Here is a 20,625-nt window from a genome sequence, read left to right as displayed (position 1 = left end):
TGGAGGGTGATCAACACTGAATTGTGCTCCAGGTGGAAACATGTTGTCACAGCCAGGTATTTTATATGATGATATGATAACTATATATTTATGATCTTGTTCATCTCAGCATTTTTTGCACTACTCACTACTATTGTCTTATTTAGCCTTGTTTATATTAGTGATTTGCTTATATTATGTTTAATATGTAACTGAACTGTACTAAATCTGAATCTGTAGAGTAAGGTACTCATTAGAGTTTAATTATGACCTATAAGCAGCCAGTATGCTACTAATTAGCATGCTAACATGTTAATGGTGAATATTGTGACCTTCATTCAAAGTGATACCTAAGTGGTTTCTAAACAGACACTGAAAGATGATTCATGAATAAGATTATTAATTATCAATACAAATAATGAAACATGAAGAGTTTTTCATATTCACCATATTATTGAACGAGGAGTTTAGGAAACTCATTTAGAATTACAATTTTACATGAATAGAAATTTAATGGGAAACCAGACAGATACTTTTATACATTTTGGTTGTTAGTTTATATCATTATTTATTATTGATCTGTTGTGGACATTGGTGCATTTACAGCAAAGAAACAAAAAGCACCATTTCCCTCAGGTCACATTCAGATCAAACTAAATGCAGAGAGCTCATCTCTTAATATAATCAATGTTCATGTATTTCTACTCTATTATATATATTTTTCATTTGAACAGAATAAGTATACACTTATTGTCATAGTAATAGCGTAACATGTGCTACTATAGTATAAATCTGTATCAGAGGGATTTGCAGGAAAGTTATTTGCTCTTTTGGTGTAGTGTGGGTGGCTCTTAAAAGAGCCTTTGTGTTTGTTGAAGTCAGGATTTGGGCCTCTACTTCTTGGCAGCCTTCTCGGTCTTCTTGGGCAGGAGAACAGCCTGGATGTTGGGCAGCACTCCTCCCTGAGCGATGGTCACTCCTCCGAGCAGCTTGTTGAGCTCCTCGTCGTTGCGGACAGCCAGCTGCAGGTGACGGGGGATGATACGGGTCTTCTTGTTGTCACGGGCAGCGTTACCGGCCAACTCCAGGATCTCAGCGGTCAGGTACTCGAGCACAGCCGCCAGATAGACGGGGGCTCCGGCACCAACACGCTGGGCATAGTTTCCTTTACGCAGCAGCCTGTGAACACGACCGACTGGGAACTGGAGTCCAGCACGGGAGGAGCGGGTCTTTGCCTTTGCTCTGGCTTTTCCGCCGGTTTTGCCTCTTCCTGACATGGTGTAGGTTAATCTCTTGAGTTAATACTGAGAGAAATGAATTGTGCCGAGATGTCCCCCTTATATGTCCGCGCAGCGCGCTCGTTTTTCTGCCCCTCCAACCAGAAAAGAGGCTTCGAGTTCAGCAGAGGAGGGCGGCTTCGCTCCGCAATTTGAAAAACGTTTCTCCAATGAGCAGCGGAGATTGAGGCGGGGGCTCGATCCCCCCTGCGGGACTGAGCGCCAGAAGCGGTTTTGTCACCAATCAGAGGCTAGAGATCTGGAGCGGCGTCACACTTTCACATCCGCTCAACCTTTTTAAAGGCAGCTCGTGTCCAGTCTCTGACGCATTTACCTCTTATTCAGAGACTAGAAACCATGGCAAGAACAAAGCAGACCGCTCGTAAGTCCACCGGAGGCAAAGCCCCCAGGAAGCAGCTGGCCACCAAGGCTGCCCGTAAGAGCGCCCCGGCCACCGGCGGCGTCAAGAAGCCCCATCGTTACAGGCCCGGTACCGTGGCTCTCAGAGAGATCCGTCGTTACCAGAAATCCACCGAGCTGCTGATCCGCAAGCTGCCCTTCCAGCGTCTGGTCCGTGAGATCGCTCAGGACTTCAAGACCGACCTGCGCTTCCAGAGCTCCGCTGTCATGGCTCTGCAGGAGTCCAGCGAGGCTTACCTGGTCGGTCTCTTCGAGGACACCAACCTGTGCGCCATCCACGCAAAGAGGGTCACCATCATGCCCAAAGACATCCAGCTGGCCAGAAGGATCCGCGGAGAGAGAGCTTAATCTGTCTACTTCTCCAAAACAACCACAACGGCTCTTTTAAGAGCCACCACATTTTACTCAAGAGATCTTCCTCTACTGTCTCTAATTTATAGTGATGATGATTTTATCACTTAATTTTAGTCCCATGTTGTCAACGAATTGGGTCATACAGTGCTGCAACCACAATAATATTACAATGTAATAAAATATATAGAAATCCTAAACATACAGCACAGACATATTACACAGACAAGTTATTACCTTAATACATGTTACATTTAATTTGTTCTCCACTATATTTAAATTTGAGGAGTTATTCACTAGAGTTTGTCAGTTAGATATACATATATAATATGTATTATCTCATAAAGAGACATTGTCAATATGTTTCTTGAGAGAAGAAGCTAAAAGAACTTAAGTAAATCACCAGCACACTATGAAATCAGGAATCACTTCATTATAGACTTTATAATTTTTACTATAGATAATTGAGTCCCGTAAAACATTGAAGTTGATACCATTACTGCTACGGGCCTTTAAGTTTGGATCACAAACGGGTTCACTGACGACCACTTGGAATAAATAAAACAGTGTTTCCTGTCCTCCTCTCCTGGATGTTTTTTATGACCTTCGCTGTCCGAGGTGCTGAAATGATCTCTGCTGCAGCTTGTTGTGTCATTTGATTAGAAACAGAATAAAAAGAGTAATAATCTTCCTTCAACTCGGTGTGATGATTTCAAGATGTTGAATGTTTTCTTCACCTCCTGGTCAATGTGGAGCTCAGTCAGTCTAACAGGAGTCACACTGCAGCTGCTGGTCAGAGGGGGGCGCTAATGCTTCATTAAAAATGAACAATGACATATTCATTGCGTCTCTGTTAGATAAAGAATGAATATTAATTTAAAGTCTAGGGACGACTTAAGTGGAGGTGAATGTGATTGTTCAAATGCATCTCGGAGGTATTCTGACCGGACTGTTCTGATGACAGTCAGACATCCTGAACATTAAAGTGTGAAAATTAAACAAAATGAACAATAACAGATACATTTTTTCTCATTGAATGAGCTCATTGCTTATGTCCAGGTTTAATAAATCAGAAAAGAAGGATGAAGTGATGCAGGATGATTAAAAGTAAACTACAGTGAGTCTTACTGAACAAACCTATTTTATAATTGTGAGAGTATTTTAAAGTTTTTTAAGATTGCTATGACATTTTTTTCAATACTTCTAACAATTTTCCGAAACTCTTTACACAGTTAGCACAACATCTGTCTGTGTAGGCTATGCAATTAACACATTTCTTGTTGCTTTGACCCAAAATGCATACATTTAACACAAATTTAAAATGCTTTAACTTTTTTTTACATACAAGTTCAACCAAGACCAAAACAATAGATTTTTATTGCCAAATTTGCCAATCATTTCACACTGTATGTCAGAACAGATAACATCATGTTCTAAACATCATTTATAGATTAAAGTCTAAGTGAATAGCTGTTCACATTGTAGATTGAAACACACACATATATATATATATATATATCCCCTGTACAGAGGTGCAGTGAAATGTAAAGACTGTTACGCAAGGCCATAAAATAAACACTCAAAAATTACTACAGTGATACACATACAGTAAATGGAGAAATATACTGTAAGATAAGATAAAAACTGATAAGTATAAATATTCAAAATGTAGAAAATGTAAACAGTGTAATGAGTAAAGTGTCAGCACGTAAAGTCTCCAGCGTGTCAAAATGCAGAAGAGTACCAGGACATGGGAGAGGAGGGGGACAACGGCAAGGGAGAGGAATACCTGGATGAGGTAGAGGAAGAGGAGTTAGACTGCGTGGTGGCGCTCAAAGAAGGACCAGAGCTAGGGTAACGGATGAAATAAGAGCTTCTATCATGGGCCACGGGCTATCATACAGAATGGCTGGTGAACGAGTACAGCCAAATCTCAGCCAGGATTCAGTGGCATCTATTGTCTGGATTTTTAGAGAAACCAACAGGTAGGATATTGTATAATGGCTTCTCCTACTGCAAAGTGTAAATAATTGAACCATGTTTTACCGTAAATGTAAGCCTCCGGTTTCTAATATGTAACTGTATTTTGTCTCTCTAAGGATTCAACGTCTACCTCCCTCAGGGGGTAGAGGAAAGCCCCTAAATGAGGAACAGGAACTTGCCATTATCAACATGGTGATTGTTGAGAATGAAATAAAGCCTTTAGTACAGCAATTCTGTCTCTGGCTTCTTTTTTTCATAAACGATACATTATATAAAGCTACTATGATATGGGTCATTCCTTTTTTGTATTGAATTCCTGCAGCAAAATAAACAAAATACATGCATTTACTAAACCCAACAAAACAGAAATGTAGAGAGGCTTCAAAAGAAAAAACAATCTATGATCAATATACTGTAATGTACTGTCTGTAAGGGCAGACCTGACACATGTAAAGTAATGCAGTTTCTGTTATTCCATCTGATGTTAGTGTTTTTATGACATTGTGATGTGATTGACTAAATGTTCCTGTTGGAAGACAACATGTGTTAGTGTTTTGGTGAACATGGTGTGTTGTGTTTGTGTATTATTGTATTTTGAAAATGACTGTTAGAGTTTAGTTTACAATGGGTTTGGAGCATGAAATTAACTGTTTTGCCAATTGTGTGTTTTAGGTGTGTTGGTGTGTTAAGAGTTTATGAAACTTGTTAAAAGAAAAAAATGATCATAGCAATTGTAAAAAACTACAATTCTGACAAAAAAATACATAAATGAGAGAAAAATTAATGGAAATCATTGTTGATTTTTATTACATTTACACACCAGTGAGGTAGACATCATTAGTTTTTAAAACACTTAAAAGAAAAGTATCAACCCTTAACTTGTGGAGAGAATAGCTATGAAAAAACTGAGACTGTGATGATCACAACTTATATTTAAAAACTCTTCAGAACATTTAGATATATTTCAGTGTTCCTCTTTTTACAATATTTTCAACTTTAACTTATGGATACTTTGGTTTATTGTTTTTGGTATATAAATATGTAGAAACATGTCAATTTAGATGCGTCAATAATAAACTAAATATACATAAACAGTTATAATCATATGAAATGTGTTTGACTCAAGGTGAATTGTCCTGCAGTGAATAAGTGATGATGGTCCAGTTATCACGATGAATCCAAACTACAGAAACTGTCTACATGTCATCAACAGCTTCTAACTGAAGGAGACAAAATAAAACACTTCTTATTATGAATACTCAGTAACCAGGCTATTCTGGAGAATCCGGATGATTTTACTGACAATCATATGAATGGTTCAATTAATTTTGTTTCCTAAAAATGTATTTTATTCTAAATAAATAAAAAAATGTCAATAGTCAATTAACCTCTTTATACTACATGCTCAATTTTAAATCCATGAATCCAAATTAAATAATTCTCAGGTAGGCTTCATCATCACTGAATGTAAAAAATATTTTAAACCTTTAAATCTAAATAACAATAAGAAAACTATAAATACTGTAAACATGATTCAATATTTATTTGAAGGGGGAAATGTTTATGCTGTCTAATTTGTATTGTGTTTATTAAACAGCTCGTGCTGCAGCTCCTCGGAGTGATCATCGGTGGTCGCTACTTTTCTAAACCCTAAAGGCACCTCAGGCCTCAGCGCCGGTCACATGACTGAAAGCTAAGAATTGCACACCGTGGCGGTCAGCCAATCCTGTGTGAGCAACAGCACATGGTTGTTTGCTTCAACACCAAATATATACTGCTTTCTGACACTCACTTCGATATCAGTCACTGAGACCGCCACTCAGAAAACATGCCTGAAACCGTGAAAGCGCCCAAGAAGGGCTCAAAGAAAGCCGTCTCAAAGGCCACCAAGACCGGCAAGAAAAGGAGAAAGTCCAGGAAGGAGAGCTACGCCATCTACGTCTACAAGGTCCTGAAGCAGGTTCACCCTGACACCGGTATCTCCTCCAAGGCTATGGGCATCATGAACTCGTTTGTGAGCGACATCTTTGAGCGCATCGCCGGGGAGTCCTCTCGTCTGGCTCAGTACAACAAGCGCTCCACCATCACCTCCAGGGAGATCCAGACCGCTGTCCGCCTGCTGCTGCCCGGTGAGCTGGCCAAGCACGCCGTGTCTGAGGGCACTAAGGCTGTGACCAAGTACACCAGCTCCAAGTAAATTCGCTGATAACCAGCAACAACAAAACGGTCCTTTTAAGGACCACCCAACATTTAATCGAAGAGCTGGATTCATTCCGAACCAATTACTATTACAATTGTTTCCTATACAGCTACGACTAATAAAACAATCTAATTTAGGCGATTAAGATCAAAGATATAAATGGTGGAATTGAGTTGATCAAATCGGACTTCAATAGACTGCAACTGAGAAATCAAATCTTCATTTCAATATGCCAATACATACAAATCATAAAAGTTGATTGTGGGTGAAGAAACACAGGCGTTTGTTTTACAGCTATTAAAGATTATGGGAAGGATGCTTAAGGATGTGTCTGGTATGTCTCAATCTCCAGATTGCGTCACTTTTCAAGGTCACTGTCGACTACGCAGACAGAAACTCAAACGGCCTGAATAATTTAAAATATAGTTACTGCGTAACATAACAAACTTTAAAATGCGGTGTACATGCAAGGCTGCCTTGAGAGTGCGTCTCGTCAAGTCGGTTGATAACTGATCTTTTCAAAAGGAACAACGACACTTTGTGTCTGTAATGTTAATGTCACCCTTTATGATCCGTTTTTAGACTAGTTAAGATAATTATATGGCCGGAATTTCACAGAACTGTTGAGAGTACATACATTCTAAACTTTCAGATATAATGGGTTTTACTCTTTAAAGGAAGTGTGTGGCTCTTACGAGAGCCTTTGGGTTTCCATTTGAGTGGATCAGGTTTAACCTCCGAAGCCGTACAGAGTGCGTCCCTGTCTCTTCAGAGCGTAAACCACATCCATGGCGGTCACGGTCTTCCTCTTGGCATGCTCGGTATACGTGACGGCATCACGGATGACGTTCTCCAGGAACACCTTCAACACACCACGGGTCTCCTCGTAGATCAGACCGGAGATACGCTTCACTCCACCACGACGAGCCAGACGGCGGATAGCGGGCTTGGTGATTCCCTGGATGTTATCACGGAGAACTTTGCGGTGACGCTTAGCGCCTCCTTTACCGAGTCCTTTACCTCCCTTTCCTCTTCCAGACATTTTAGCAGTTCAGTCGTAGAAAGCTGAATGAGTCTGTGTTGGTATTCACGTTTTTCTAAATCTAGTCTCTGAGAACCTTATTGAAGTCAGAGGGCTGCTTTCTTCTTCTTCGGTCATGTTTTTTCAAAGCAAAATCCTATGAAGCATTAGCGCCCCCCTCTGAACAGCAGCATGAATCAGGGACAGCGTGACTCCTGTTAGACTGACTGAGCTCCACATGGACCCGAAAACATTTAACATCTTGGAGTGAAATCATTCACACCGAGATGAAGGAAGATTATTACAGTTTGTATTTTGTTTCTAAACAAATGACACAACATGCTGCAGCAGGGATCATTTCAGCACCTCGGACAGCGAAGGTCATAAAAACATCCAGCAGAGGAGGACAGGAAGCTCTATCAGCACACCTTTAAAGAATCATGACTGAATGTTGAAACAAAAAGAAAGTCTATAACAACCCAACAAAAATATGTTATATTGTAATTTATTTCGATAGCACAAATTCAACAAGTAAACACACTTAGAGTGCAGAACAAATACATAAAACTGAAAATAAATAAATAATTTATTTTAAAACTTTTCTTTTATGTGAGTCCCTTTAACAAAAGACACTTCTAAATCCCAGAAGTGAAGCTTTGGAATTAGTTTTAATGTGTTCAAGGTAAATTAACATTATTAAAAACATTATCGCATTTTTGTTTCTCATCTCTCTTTGGTATTGTCTGCAATAGTATTTCTTTTCTCGTTAGTTTTTACCCACTTTTGAGATTTGACTGTTTCCTCTATCTTTTTTATTTCTTCTTATAAATTACATTCACCTGCACATTACCTGGCTCTGTTCCTGTCTTAACCTGTTCATAAGGAAGCTCCTTACTTCAAACTCTGTATCTTTTTAGAAGAGTCTTTTATAATATTTAGCAAATTCTTCATCTACTTTGTCTCATTCTGTCACAAGTTGAACTTGCATATTATGTGTAGTATCTAACTTTTAAGTAGTTTTGATTAAACATCTATTTTATATCTGAGTCTGTTTAGTTGATTTAAAGATCATCTTGTTCTTTTTCCAGCTTATCTTTTAGTGTTTTATTATCTTCTTGTGTGTTTCCTCAGTCCATCAATCACTTTTTATAACAAGACTTTTTTATCATGTGCATGGATTGTGTGTGTGTGTGTGTGTTGTGTGTGTGTGTGTGTGTGTGTGTGTGTGTGTGTGTGTGTGTGTGTGTGTGTGTGTGTGTGTGTGTGTGTGTGTGTGTGTGTGTGTGTGTGTGTGTGTGTGTGTGTGTGTGTGTGTGTGTGTGTGTGTGTGTGTGTGTGTGTGTGTGTGTGTGTGTTATATAAAGACACACATATTTGATGAATATAGTTTTCATATATGAGACTCTGTGGTGGTTCAGAGAACTGTGTCTTTATAGGTCATTATTTGTTCCCATAGTGCGCCTTTAAAGATAATTAATCTAATGTGGTGGATCTTAACCTGCATTCATCATTGTCTGTAATATCAGGTACAGTATCCTTTAATCTACAGGCTATAACTAAAGTTAGTATTTTATCATCAGTATTTAAAAATGATATGGATCTGTATGAGGAGCATCCTGTAGCATCTTAACCGTCTTTATGAATCACTGTTATATTTAGTCCAAGTGGTCGTCAGTGAACCCGTTTGTGATCCAAACTTAAAGGCCTGTAGATGTAATGGTATCAACTTCAAAATGTTTTTATGGGACTCATTAATTTATCGTAAAAATTAAAACATCTCTAATGAAGTGATTCCTGAGTTCATAGTGTGTGCTGGTGATTTACTGAAGTTCTTTTAGCTGAACGATGATTCTAGAAATCTGCACCTCTCAGGAAATATGAGGGAGATTAAATATTGACAATGTCTCTTTACGAGATAATACATATTAAATATACATGTGTACTCTGGTGATTAATTTGAATAACTCCTCAAATTCTAATATAATTCAGTGGAGAACAAATTAAATGTAGCATTAATTTAGTGTGTATTATGGTAATAACTTTGTAATATGTCTGTGCTCTATATCTATGGTTTCTATATACCTGTATGTATGACTACATTGTAATATTATTGAGGTTGCAGTACTGTATGAGAGAAATAGTTGACAACATGGGACTAGAATGAAATAATAAACTCATCATTATTATAAATTCAACAAACAGTAGAGGAATATCTCTTGAGTAAAATGTGGTGGCTCTTAAAAGAGCCGTTGTGGGTGTTTTGGAGCAGTAGACAGATTAAGCTCTCTCTCCGCGGATCCTTCTGGCCAGCTGGATGTCTTTGGGCATGATGGTGACCCTCTTGGCGTGGATGGCGCACAGATTGGTGTCCTCGAAGAGACCGACCAGGTAAGCCTCGCTGGCCTCCTGCAGAGCCATGACAGCGGAGCTCTGGAAGCGCAGATCGGTCTTGAAGTCCTGAGCGATCTCACGGACCAGACGCTGGAAGGGCAGCTTGCGGATGAGCAGCTCGGTGGATTTCTGGTAACGACGGATCTCTCTGAGAGCCACGGTACCGGGCCTGTAACGATGAGGCTTCTTGACGCCGCCGGTGGCAGGGGCACTCTTACGGGCAGCCTTGGTGGCCAGCTGCTTCCTGGGGGCTTTGCCTCCGGTGGACTTACGAGCGGTCTGCTTAGTTCTTGCCATGGTTTAAGATTCTCTAATAAGGAGAAAAATGTGTCAGAGGCCGGAGACGAGCTGCTTTTAAACCGAGTGAGCGGATACCGACCGGTGACGCTGCTTCAGACCTCTAGCCTCTGATTGGTGACAAAGCCGCGTCTGGAGCTCAGTCCCGCCGGGGGGAGCGAGCCCCTTACTCGATCAGCGCCGCTCATTGGAGAAAAGTTGTGGAGCTAAGCTAGGATGGTCCGCCCTCCGCTGCTAAGCCCGAAGCCTCTTGTCTGGTTGGAGGGGCAGAAAAACGCGCGCGCTCCGCGGTCATATAATAGAGGGCATGTCCGCGTAGAGCACATTTCTCTCAGTCCCGAGTCTAGAGATACACTTGAATCATGTCAGGAAGAGGCAAAACCGGCGGAAAAGCCAGAGCAAAGGCAAAGACCCGCTCCTCTCGTGCTGGACTTCAGTTCCCAGTCGGTCGTGTTCACAGGCTGCTGCGTAAAGGAAACTATGCCCAGCGTGTTGGTGCCGGAGCCCCCGTCTACCTGGCGGCTGTGCTCGAGTACCTGACCGCTGAGATCTTGGAGTTGGCCGGTAACGCTGCACGTGACAACAAGAAGACCCGTATCATCCCCCGTCACCTGCAGCTGGCTGTCCGCAACGACGAGGAGCTCAACAAGCTGCTCGGAGGAGTGACCATCGCTCAGGGAGGAGTGCTGCCCAACATCCAGGCTGTTCTCCTGCCCAAGAAGACCGAGAAGGCCGCCAAGAAGTAGAGGCCCAAATCCTGACAAGAAACACAAAGGCTCTTTTAAGAGCCACCACATCACAACAAAAGAGCAAATAACTTTCCTAAAATAATTAACTTGCTTTTTTCTCTCTTGAGATTATCAGAGTTAAAAAAGATCCTGTGTTACCATTAGCCTACTGTAAGTAGTGTCCCTATAATGTTACTCCTTGATATGAGTGCAGGGCATTACCACATGTAGTAATATTTGGGTAGACATGATTTATTTTTAGTTGTTTGTATTAATGTAGCTCCTATCTTAATAGAAACAATAAACAAGAAAATGTGTTTCAGTGTAGTCTGTCAAAGCTTAAAATGTAAATGCACCAAAGATGCACTCCGATATACCACGGTATAAATGCAGGAACATTTATTATATTGATAAAATCTCTTTATTTGGGTACATATTAATGTAATATGTGGGGGATTGTATTTTTTGGTCCTTTGATACCAATGCACACATCCCAAACATCATTTTCTAAAAATAATTCAGTCACTGTTTTCTCGTTTGAGATGTCTTTCAGCTTCAATGTTTTACTCATCATCACATCCTATTTGACACACTGTCCAGATTAGTTTTTGAAATGTATTTTATTGAAATAAGTATTTCTAGTAAGGTGGTCATCATATCATTATAATATTATCAGAAACAGTTCAAGAAGCAGATTTAATCTTAAAAAAATATCCTGCAGAGACATATGGAGCACATTCAGCCAACAGAGGGTCATTAAACCAAGATGAATTATTCTGTGAGGATGTTTCATTGTGAGTTTAACGCTGGCTGAAATTCATATATATTCAATCAGGTCTGGTAAGAGGAAACTGGAAACCACAACAACGGATCAATAATGAACAATTAAATAATTAAATAAGGAAACAACTCAAATAATAAATAATTAAAAGTATCTGTCCTGTTTCCTTTAAACTTTATATCCATGTAAAATTAGCTTTTGCAGAATGTCCTTACCTGTATTCATCTTACTACACTCATTGAGATGTTTATACACACCTCAAGACCTACATTATTAAATGATTATAAAAGTTGAACTATCCTGTGTTTTGAACATAATATTCTGACAAGTAATGATAGAATCTTAGACTGTGAGTAGTGTAAACACTAGAAGCTGATGTCAACATTCAGCGGCTTCTAAATATAGATCACATGATTCTAAATAATATAATTGAGGACAGACTCTTTAGTAGAAGTTGTGGGGGCTCTTAAAAGAGCCTTTGATGCATTGAATGCTGGTGTGAAGATTTACTTCTTGGCCTTCTTGGCTGCAGTCTTCTTCGCTGCTGTTTTCTTAGCTGGAGCCTTTTTCACTGGAGTCTTCTTCACCACTTTCTTTGGGGCAGCCTTCTTGGGACTCTTTGCAGCAGGCTTTTTGGTTGCCTTCTTTACTGGAGTTTTCTTGGCTGTTACCTTCTTCGGAGACTTCTTGACTGCTGCCGCTTTCTTGACTGGAGTCTTCTTCTTGGGTGTCGCTTTCTTTGCAGCGGGCTTCTTCGCCTTGGCTGGAGCTTTCTTTGCGACCTTCTTCGCTGCTGGTTTGGCGGCTGCGGGCTCTTTCTTTGCGAGCTTGAAAGATCCGGAGGCACCACTGCCTTTAGTCTGGGCCAAAGTTCCCTTTGTTACCAGCTTCACCACGGCGGCGTTGATGCGTTTGTTAGCCTTGACCACATCCACACCTTTAGCGGCCAGTGCCTTCTTCACGGCCGATAAGGACACACCTTTACGCTCTTTGGACTCAGCCACAGCGCTGATGATGAGCGTCGGGAGGGGGGGTCCCTCAGACTTCGGCTTGGGAGCCGATTTCTTCTTCGGGGTTTTCACCACCGGGGCTGCTGCTGGTGCTTCTTCTGCCATGTTGATCTCTCACTGGACGTGTGGCGATGAACGACCGGAGGCGAGTAATAAAAGGCACATGAGAACCGTGAAGAGTCAACCCACACAGACGCTCTATTCCCGCCTGAAATGTGGCGACACTTTGTGTTTTATCTTCAACTTTATGGGGATGTAACTCAGACATATAATCTGTTCAACCGAATAAATGTTTCGGAACAGTTAGAAAACCTTCATCTCTTCAGATTCAGCTCATGTTTGTGGACGAGGACTCTTTCATTTCATTACAGCAGGCTTCAAACCTCTATGATACCCGCTCTGTTTGGACAACACGCGGGGATTTTCCGTCACATTTCGGCTCCTAAAGTGTCTTAATGAGACATGTGAGCATTTAAAATTGTGATAGTATACACAGAGGCATCCGTTGATCGAACAAAACAAACATTAACGTTGTACTTTGATTTGTTTAGTTTTAATCGGAGACTTTTCTCTGGAGGTAAACACACGGAGACTCACAGATGATGTTGTGGCTTTGAGCTCCAGGTCAGACCAAATGATACATTTTATAAGAAGGTTACAGAGTTAAAGTTTGAAAATAGTACGATGTAACAATCTAACAAGTTAATATGCACATCAGTTTGAGTTTGTGTGGAGAGCAGCTTCTCTGAAATAGCCTTGTCTTACCAAAGTAGAAGCTGAGAAACTAATCAAATCAACAAAGGATACATTGAATCAATTTTGTTGTTGACAAACAATGTCCTTATCATAAATTGTTGCTTGATTGGTTTTATATTTAGTATTTCAATGTGTATAACGTGATTATTACACATTTACACAAATTAATTAAGTTAATCTAATTTTCCTCTGCTGAGCTCAGACCTTCGAGCATGGTGGAGTCATTTTTCCTCCTCTCTCTAATTTATTTTCGGTAAAAAAAAAAAAGGTCAATACTGATTCTACAAATAGTCTATGACTTACGATCGATTTGTAAACTACATACATATGTAAAAGTCATTCAACTTTTGGTTCATGTGAAATATCCAATTCAACAGACTTCAAGTTTTTTTTGTAGCCTATTAATTGTCAGGATGTTTTGAAAATGTGTCTTTGCTGCTCTGAAAGTCAGTAAAACCTTAGTGAGAAACAAATCAAATCAACAGAGGCTATGTTGAATCAAAGCTGTTGTTAACAAACAATATCATTATAATAAGTTGTTTCTTGATTGGTTTAGTATTTTAGTCACTGTTTAATATTTCAATGTGTAGAAAACAATGTGTATTACACATTCTTCAACAGTGTTTCTAAACTGGTAGGTCGGGACCCAAAAGTGGGTGCAGGCCTAGTTCAGTGTGCCTGTAAAAAAAGTGTCAGAAAGTCTGTGAAGTGCTTATTGAACATTCTTTTTTGTTCCGTGTCTTTGTTCTGTCACATTTCAGACAGCACAAGGTTTCATGTAATCTTTTTCATTGAAGAAAAAAAACATCAGAAACTATGGTTATGAATTTTCACCAAGAAGTTAGTTGGGGGGGTGTAAGTTACAATCAGTGTACAGGAAGTATTAAAGGTGAATTGATATCTGATTTGAATGAAAAACATTGTCATGCTCAGGGATTGGACACATTTATTCCAGTATCTGGAAACAGTTCATATACTTGCAGTAGAAATGTCTTGGATTATCGTGGGCTGTAACATACGTATTGTGAGTAAATTGGCTGCTTACAGAGCTGTATCTCTTTACTGTGAATAGTGTCATATTAACAGTGTATGAATACAAAGAGTATATTGAAGTCATGCGTTGAAATAATTGTATGTCTCTTTGAACCTCTGTAACCATTGTACACAGGAAAGATGACCACAAGTCTGTAGGTGATGGTGGAGCGCTTGTTGTACTGAGCCAGACGAGAGGATTTCCCGGCGATGCGCTCAAAGATGTCGCTCACGAACGAGTTCATGATGCCCATAGCCTTGGAGGAGATACCGGTGTCGGGGTGGACCTGCTTCAGGACCTTGTAGACGTAGATAGCATAGCTCTCCTTCCTGGACTTTCTCCTCTTCTTGCCGGTCTTGGTGGCCTTAGAGACGGCTTTCTTTGAGCCCTTCTTGGGCGCTTTCACGGTTTTAGGCATACTTGTTGAGTGGTGGTCTCAGAAACAAATGGTTAAAGGTCTGAATTCTCTGTATATTTTTTGTTAATGTAAATGTAGATGGGCTGTTGCTCACAAAAGATTGGCTGAGAATTGCTGGCTCGGGGCCGTGCACATGCGCTATCCGATTTGGTTCGCCATTAACCATTATTTCGCTTTTGCCGATAACTACTATTGAGAAGGCAATAATGACCAATTCGCCAATGAAGCCAAATAATACCTCAAGTTACTTGAGCTCATTAAGACAACATTTCAGAGCCTAAGGCAGATGTCCATTGAAGATGTGTTATTTTCAATTCTAACTTTTCTCCCAACAACTTTTGAGGCAACTCTTTTCTTGAATTAGATAAAGTGCTATTAGTCCTACAATGTTTGACATGTTGCCTTTACCTCATGGATATGTAATTATAGCCTACTTCTTCTTAACATGTCGTTCATGATGTGTTATTCATATATTTTTTGAAAATAACAAAATTATTTTCACAAAGCCTCTTATAAAATCGAAGCTTTGAAGATGGATTATATGGGTAAATGCTTTGTTCCAGTTCCTACGAATACTCCCCATCTTCCATCTAAGCCAGTTTCAGATATGTATTTTTGTTTTCCAATCAGTCAACAACTTACTCCCCGTCTGTTTGCAAGATATATTTCAACTCAATTCTCAAATCCATCATTACAACACAAGATCAGCCAGTTTACTTCATTCTGCATTTATCAGGACAACGTTTTCTCAATTCTCTATCAGATTCAGAGGACCTCATTGTTGGAACAATTTACCCAATCATATTAGAAACAGCACCAGCCTCAACTTATTTTAAAAACAAACCATTTATTTCCTGCTTGGCCAATTAACCAATGCGCCATCATAATCTTTCTTTGCCATAAGCGCTTATTTTCCTTTCCCCTCTTCTTTAATTTGTCTCTTTCTTGTTTTGCTTTCTTTTACACCTTATTGAGTATGTGTTCTTGTTAGCGTTATTATTTTTGTCTCTGTGTTACATGTTTCTCTTTAGGAGGGCCACTCGACAAACCCCTCTGGGTTTATTTGGCTCCTCCAGCACATTTCGTTCAAAATGTATATTTTGTTAATTAACTAATCATTGTGTACTGTCTGTTTTTCCATTGATCTATTATGTTTATGTTTTTTTGTGCAATAAAAAAATAAAATAAAAAAGCTATCATGATGGGTGGGAGTTATATCAATATTGAAGGCCTATCAAGAGCAAAATGAGACCACCCATTTTTAGGTTAACTACCAACTTTCTGCGTGTTGCTGTTGAAGAGGATATTAATGTGATTTATTCTTCAGTTGGACAGAGTGGATATGAGTAGTTCTACTGCGGAAGACGAAATGTAACGATTTGATACGTTGTACCTGCGAGGGTAAAGTGAACGACTCCTTCAGAACACATTCTATTAAGATATATCCAACTTGTAGCACATAGTGGTTTCATTTTCACACTTCAAACTTTAACAGAAACATTGAAATGTGCATGCTACCATAGTCAGAATTCAAGGAGGGAACAAGTCACCAGATTACGTGTAGGGCTCCAAGAGCCTTTCATTTCATATAGAGGTTGTTGTTGTTGTTGATAGAAGTGACGTTATTGCCGCACTTGATGACCTTTCATGATGTAGGATATATCCCTTAGGATGGAGTGAAATTGAATGAGTTTCATCATCATCGTGGCTACAACAAAACAAGTTGATACATAGTTACTACGACGATACAGATTCAAAGGAAGAGTATTACTGTTTATGCTATTTCTAAGCAAATGACACAACATGTTCCAGTTCAGCACATTGGACAGCGAAAGTCAGAGAAAAACATCAAGGAGATGAGGACAGGAAGCTCCAACAGCCTCTTTCTTGTACTTGTATTCCTTTATGAAGGAAGGTTATTACTGCTTTTATTCTATTTCTAAGTAAATGACACTAAATGCTCAAGTTCAGCACCTCGGACAGCGACGGTGGGATATATTATTTTCACAACACACAGGTCATACCTGCTTTTTGTAAAGTGTCTGGAGATCACTTTTATTTGGAACTGGCACAATACAACTAAAGATTGATTGAGCTTATATACTTGTGAGAATCTACTATTTCCCCTATCTTCATTTCTGCTTATAAATTCCATTAACCTGCACATTATCTGGTTCTGTTCCTGTCTCTGCTGTTCCATGAGCTACCTCCAAACTTGTAAGGTATAGTGAGATGTTTTAAATGTTAGATTCTCATGTTTGAAATGTATCAATCCTATGTATTATAATCATCTGTAAGCATTGTATTTGTTGCTCTAATGTCTTCCGTCTTGGCTAGCTATTGAATGTCCAAGTGACAACTCTTAGCTCCTTCCCAACAAGTTGTTTGATTGATCCTGAGTTGATAGTGTGTGCTTGTGATTTACAGCAGTTATTTGAGCTGAAAGATTAAAAACGAGGGAGCCTTAATATTAAGATATTATACCATTTATATCTAGACTATATCTGAGTGACAAATCTTGGAAAAAGAAAACATCAAAAGACCATAGAGCAACACCACAGACGATCTCTAAGAGGCTACCTGCATTCTCCATGACTCCATGTGAGCCATTTGAATGTGTTACGTGTCTTCAGAAAATAAGTACAGTGTGTATTAATGATAACAACGTCATAATATGTGCTCTATACAATATGCTATATGTGCATCATAGCAATTGGTTTATTCCAAGCTAAATTCCAACACTCAGTAACACCAAATTGTTGGAGAGATTGTAGAGAACTGCGTGCTGAATATAGCCATATTTGCTGGTCTTGTCCTGTTTTGAAAAAATACTGGGAGAATATATGTACAGAAATGACTCTTATTTTGAAAAAAGACAGTCAAATTAACTATGAGTTTATTGTGTTAGGGAAAATGCCAATGGAGATACTTTGTACTAAAGATAGGTATCTTGCAAGAATTTTAAGAATAACTGCTTTGAAACTTATCACTAAAAACTGGCTTCAGAGAGGTATCCCGAGTTTAGAGAAATGGAAAGATCTTATTGAAAAAGTGAAACTAATGGAGCAGTTAACATATCAAATCAGAGGACTTCATGAAATAAGCCACTTGTCGTGGGTCAAATGGGAGAGCTACGTAGAAAGTAGGGGTGAAAGGTCATGAAGATGATGCACCACAACTTAATAAGAACAGACCAAAAAAAAGTATTGTCTTGTTTAAATGTACGCCCACTAAATAGATTGTTTATCGAGAGAAGTCAACAACCAAACACAGGGAGCACACTTTTTATGTATATACACATAAAAGAGAGTGTTTAGTGACAAACAATGTGCATGCGAGGTTCAGGTGACATGGAGGTGCTCTTCAAGTGGTGTAGTCGTGATCACACAGTGCAGGAACACAGACTACAGGTGCTGAGACTGCAGCTGCGAGCCGATCTCGAAGGCCATCAGCCACCTGAGGATGAGCAGGAGCATCAGGGTCAGCCTCATCCACGTCCTGATCAGAAGGGGATTCCAGGTCCTCTGTACCCAGGCACAGGTTGTGTAGAACAGCACAGCAGGTTATCACCTCCACAGCAAATGGAATTCTCACTTCCATAGCCTTGAGGAAGATGGTCCGCCACCTGGTTTTCATGACCCCAAAGGCCTGCTCTACAATGAGCCTGGCTCTGGAGAGCTTGCCATTGAACCTGCGGTGTACAGGGCTCTGTACTGGCTCCCGATAGGGTGTGATGAGGGTGATGGGGTCTTGGATGCAGGGGTATCCACCGTCTCCAATGAGGAACCATGCCTGTGGGGGGTACAGCTGATGAACATACACATCAGAGTGCCTGAGGACATGTGCATCATGGACTGATCCAGGGTAACCCACAAATACATCCAGGAACTTCCCCCTGTGGTCACAGATGGCCTGGAACTGGATTGAGTGGAAGAGCCTGCGGTTTAAATATGCCTGCTCGTGTGCTGCTGGTGCAACCACTCTCACATGGCAGCCAGCCACACGAGCAAACACTGCCGACCCCGCCAGGCGAGCAAAACCAGCACCAACTCCATCCGTCTCTGCAGCAGTGGGGAAACGGATCACCCGCTTCACAATGGCAAGGACCCTCTTACTGGCCTTGTGCACCAAGTCAAAGACTGTTTGCGTTGGAATTGCAAAAGCAGAGCGTGGTGAGATGACTCATCACAGAGGCAGAGATTCCATCGGCAAGAGCTGCTGTGCTTCCGCCAGTGATTTCAGAAAGGACTTCAGAATAAATGGACATGTTGGTGAGTCAACTTTAAGAGACACATTGAGTTTCAGTAGCCTCTGACATCAAATTGAAAGTGGCCTAAGAAAGGGATATCCAGAATTGGAAATTATGGAGAAAGTGATACGTTCTGTGAATCCTGGATTAAAACTGAGGAGCTATTTAGAAGGGAAAACTGATCTCACTCTAACTACTCTCAGACAAATATTAAGAACTCATTATGCAGGAAAAGATGCAACCGTCTTGTACCAACAACTAACAAAAGCTGTACAAGGACCTGGTGAAACAGCTCTTGATTTTCTGGTCCGAGTACTTGATTTACGCCAAAAAGTCCTGTTTGCATCTGAGCATTCCCAGTCTGGCCTGAAATATAACGAAGAGCTAGTTAAAAGCCAGTGTTCTCAGTCCACTATGACAGGCTTGATAAATGACAACATAAGAGCAGAGATGAGGATGTACTTGAAGGATGAGAAAAGTAGTGACGAGGTGCTCCTGCAAAAGATGCAGATTGTTCAGTACAATGAAAGTGAGAGAGCTCAAAAGATTAAAGTCACAAACAAAGCAATACATAGGGCATGTCTCAAGTCTGTGGAGAGAAGTAGGGATGAAAATGACCCTGTAGCAACATCAGCCCCACCTAAACCTAGTAAAGTGACCAAAGAAAATCCCTTATTAAAAAAATGGAGGAGAACGACACAGCAATCAGAGAGCTCACAGGCCAAGTAGCGTCACTTGTGCAGACAGTTCAACGTGAGAGAAAAACTGTTGATGAAAATCTAACTAAAGCAACGGCGAATGCTTTTAGGAGACCAAAGAGACAATGTGTAGCATGTCAGCAGGACAAGAAGGACTGTAGTCATTGTTTTAAGTGTGGCAGTGGGACACATTGGGCAAAAAGGTGTAGAGTAGTGGAAAGACAGAAACCGTCGGGAAACGGGCAGAGGTTGTGACTGGTGGACGGGCTATGACTTCAGAACTTAAGTCCCAGAATGAAGCAAAATCTGAGCTGAAATCTCAACCTGAGCCTCTTGAGAAGCCCACAGAAACGGAGAAAAAGAAAAAAACCTTTAAAGCCTAATTCAAAAAATAAAGAGCAACCGTGTCACTTAAACAACAATGGCTCAAAAGTCGCACAGCTGGTAGGGAAAAAGTGTCTCGTCTGGTTTAACATGAACAGTGTGAAGACACAAGCGTTGTGGGATACAGGAGCACAAATTTCCATCATGAGTGAGGCGTGGAAGTCCAAAAACTTACCTGATGCCAAATAAATCCTATAAGTGACTTGTTAAATGATGATGAAGTGCTGGATTTGAGAGCTGCAAACGGCTCACAAATACCTTTTCAGGGTTGGGTCGAAGTTAGTCTCAGTCTGTGTGATCCCAAAACTAAAATGGAAAGCTCAGATGAGATACTAGTCCCAGTGCTAGTAAGTAGAGACATAATGCAGAGACCAATAATAGGTTTTAATGCTATTGAGGAGATAGTAAGAGACAATGCAGACCAAGCTCAGCTAAGTAAAATAGTAGCTTTTGTAGTAGGCTAGGATCAGGAAAGGCAGAAGCTCTACTTAACATCATTCAGGGAGCTACCAACGAAAATGTCACGTACCCAGTCAAAACAGGACGCTCATCTGTTGAAGTTCCGGGGGGACAAATAACATGCATTAGCTGCCCTGTCAGAACCGATTTCAAAGTTAAAACTGAAATGCTCTTGAGCCTGAGGAGAACC

At 40.3% G+C, this 20,625-nt stretch overlaps 8 protein-coding genes across 8 annotated transcripts; 3 read left to right on the top strand and 5 right to left on the bottom strand.

Moving 5' to 3' along the window:
* Window positions 1–836: 836 nt before the first annotated feature.
* Window positions 837–1,266, bottom strand: LOC132983384 (histone H2A). The gene has a single exon (XM_061049668.1). The coding sequence runs from the start codon at window positions 1,254–1,256 to the stop codon at window positions 873–875; it is 384 nt and encodes a 127-aa protein (XP_060905651.1). The 5' UTR covers window positions 1,257–1,266; the 3' UTR covers window positions 837–872.
* Window positions 1,267–1,603: 337 nt separating this feature from the next.
* On the top strand, window positions 1,604–2,125 carry LOC132983381 (histone H3-like). Its single transcript, XM_061049664.1, has one exon. The coding sequence runs from the start codon at window positions 1,614–1,616 to the stop codon at window positions 2,022–2,024; it is 411 nt and encodes a 136-aa protein (XP_060905647.1). The 5' UTR covers window positions 1,604–1,613; the 3' UTR covers window positions 2,025–2,125.
* A 3,442-nt stretch (window positions 2,126–5,567) lies between these two features.
* LOC132983390 (histone H2B-like) lies at window positions 5,568–6,229 on the top strand. Its single transcript, XM_061049675.1, has one exon. The coding sequence runs from the start codon at window positions 5,839–5,841 to the stop codon at window positions 6,205–6,207; it is 369 nt and encodes a 122-aa protein (XP_060905658.1). The 5' UTR covers window positions 5,568–5,838; the 3' UTR covers window positions 6,208–6,229.
* A 708-nt stretch (window positions 6,230–6,937) lies between these two features.
* On the bottom strand, window positions 6,938–7,259 carry LOC132983395 (histone H4). The gene has a single exon (XM_061049680.1). It carries the CDS (start codon window positions 7,250–7,252, stop codon window positions 6,941–6,943), a length of 312 nt encoding a protein of 103 aa, XP_060905663.1. The 5' UTR covers window positions 7,253–7,259; the 3' UTR covers window positions 6,938–6,940.
* Window positions 7,260–9,169: 1,910 nt separating this feature from the next.
* LOC132983377 (histone H3) lies at window positions 9,170–9,934 on the bottom strand. The gene has a single exon (XM_061049662.1). The coding sequence runs from the start codon at window positions 9,917–9,919 to the stop codon at window positions 9,509–9,511; it is 411 nt and encodes a 136-aa protein (XP_060905645.1). The 5' UTR covers window positions 9,920–9,934; the 3' UTR covers window positions 9,170–9,508.
* A 347-nt stretch (window positions 9,935–10,281) lies between these two features.
* LOC132983387 (histone H2A) lies at window positions 10,282–10,665 on the top strand. The gene has a single exon (XM_061049671.1). It carries the CDS (start codon window positions 10,282–10,284, stop codon window positions 10,663–10,665), a length of 384 nt encoding a protein of 127 aa, XP_060905654.1.
* Window positions 10,666–11,858: 1,193 nt separating this feature from the next.
* On the bottom strand, window positions 11,859–12,543 carry LOC132983376 (histone H1-like). Its single transcript, XM_061049661.1, has one exon. The coding sequence runs from the start codon at window positions 12,541–12,543 to the stop codon at window positions 11,935–11,937; it is 609 nt and encodes a 202-aa protein (XP_060905644.1). The 3' UTR covers window positions 11,859–11,934.
* A 1,315-nt stretch (window positions 12,544–13,858) lies between these two features.
* On the bottom strand, window positions 13,859–14,665 carry LOC132983143 (histone H2B-like). The gene is made up of 2 exons (XM_061049378.1): window positions 14,342–14,665; window positions 13,859–13,872 (listed from the first exon to the last, which is right to left on the bottom strand). The coding sequence occupies exons 1-2, from the start codon at window positions 14,643–14,645 to the stop codon at window positions 13,859–13,861; spliced, it is 318 nt and encodes a 105-aa protein (XP_060905361.1). The 5' UTR covers window positions 14,646–14,665.
* Between the last annotated feature and the right edge of the window lie 5,960 nt (window positions 14,666–20,625).

The sequence above is a fragment of the Labrus mixtus genome, chromosome 11, assembly GCF_963584025.1.
Source record: "Labrus mixtus chromosome 11, fLabMix1.1, whole genome shotgun sequence".
In the NCBI taxonomy this organism is placed as follows: domain Eukaryota; kingdom Metazoa; phylum Chordata; class Actinopteri; order Labriformes; family Labridae; genus Labrus; species Labrus mixtus.
Note: the sequence above shows the minus strand (reverse complement) of the source record. Positions and strands in the feature narration are given on the sequence as shown.

Excerpts from the sequence above, each read along its gene's own strand:
- LOC132983384 (XM_061049668.1), bottom strand. The coding sequence starts at position 1,256 with ATGTCAGGAAGAGGCAAAACCGGCGGAAAAGCCAGAGCAAAGGCAAAG.
- LOC132983381 (XM_061049664.1), top strand. The coding sequence starts at position 1,614 with ATGGCAAGAACAAAGCAGACCGCTCGTAAGTCCACCGGAGGCAAAGCC.
- LOC132983390 (XM_061049675.1), top strand. The coding sequence starts at position 5,839 with ATGCCTGAAACCGTGAAAGCGCCCAAGAAGGGCTCAAAGAAAGCCGTC.
- LOC132983395 (XM_061049680.1), bottom strand. The coding sequence starts at position 7,252 with ATGTCTGGAAGAGGAAAGGGAGGTAAAGGACTCGGTAAAGGAGGCGCT.
- LOC132983377 (XM_061049662.1), bottom strand. The coding sequence starts at position 9,919 with ATGGCAAGAACTAAGCAGACCGCTCGTAAGTCCACCGGAGGCAAAGCC.
- LOC132983387 (XM_061049671.1), top strand. The coding sequence starts at position 10,282 with ATGTCAGGAAGAGGCAAAACCGGCGGAAAAGCCAGAGCAAAGGCAAAG.
- LOC132983376 (XM_061049661.1), bottom strand. The coding sequence starts at position 12,543 with ATGGCAGAAGAAGCACCAGCAGCAGCCCCGGTGGTGAAAACCCCGAAG.
- LOC132983143 (XM_061049378.1), bottom strand. The coding sequence starts at position 14,645 with ATGCCTAAAACCGTGAAAGCGCCCAAGAAGGGCTCAAAGAAAGCCGTC.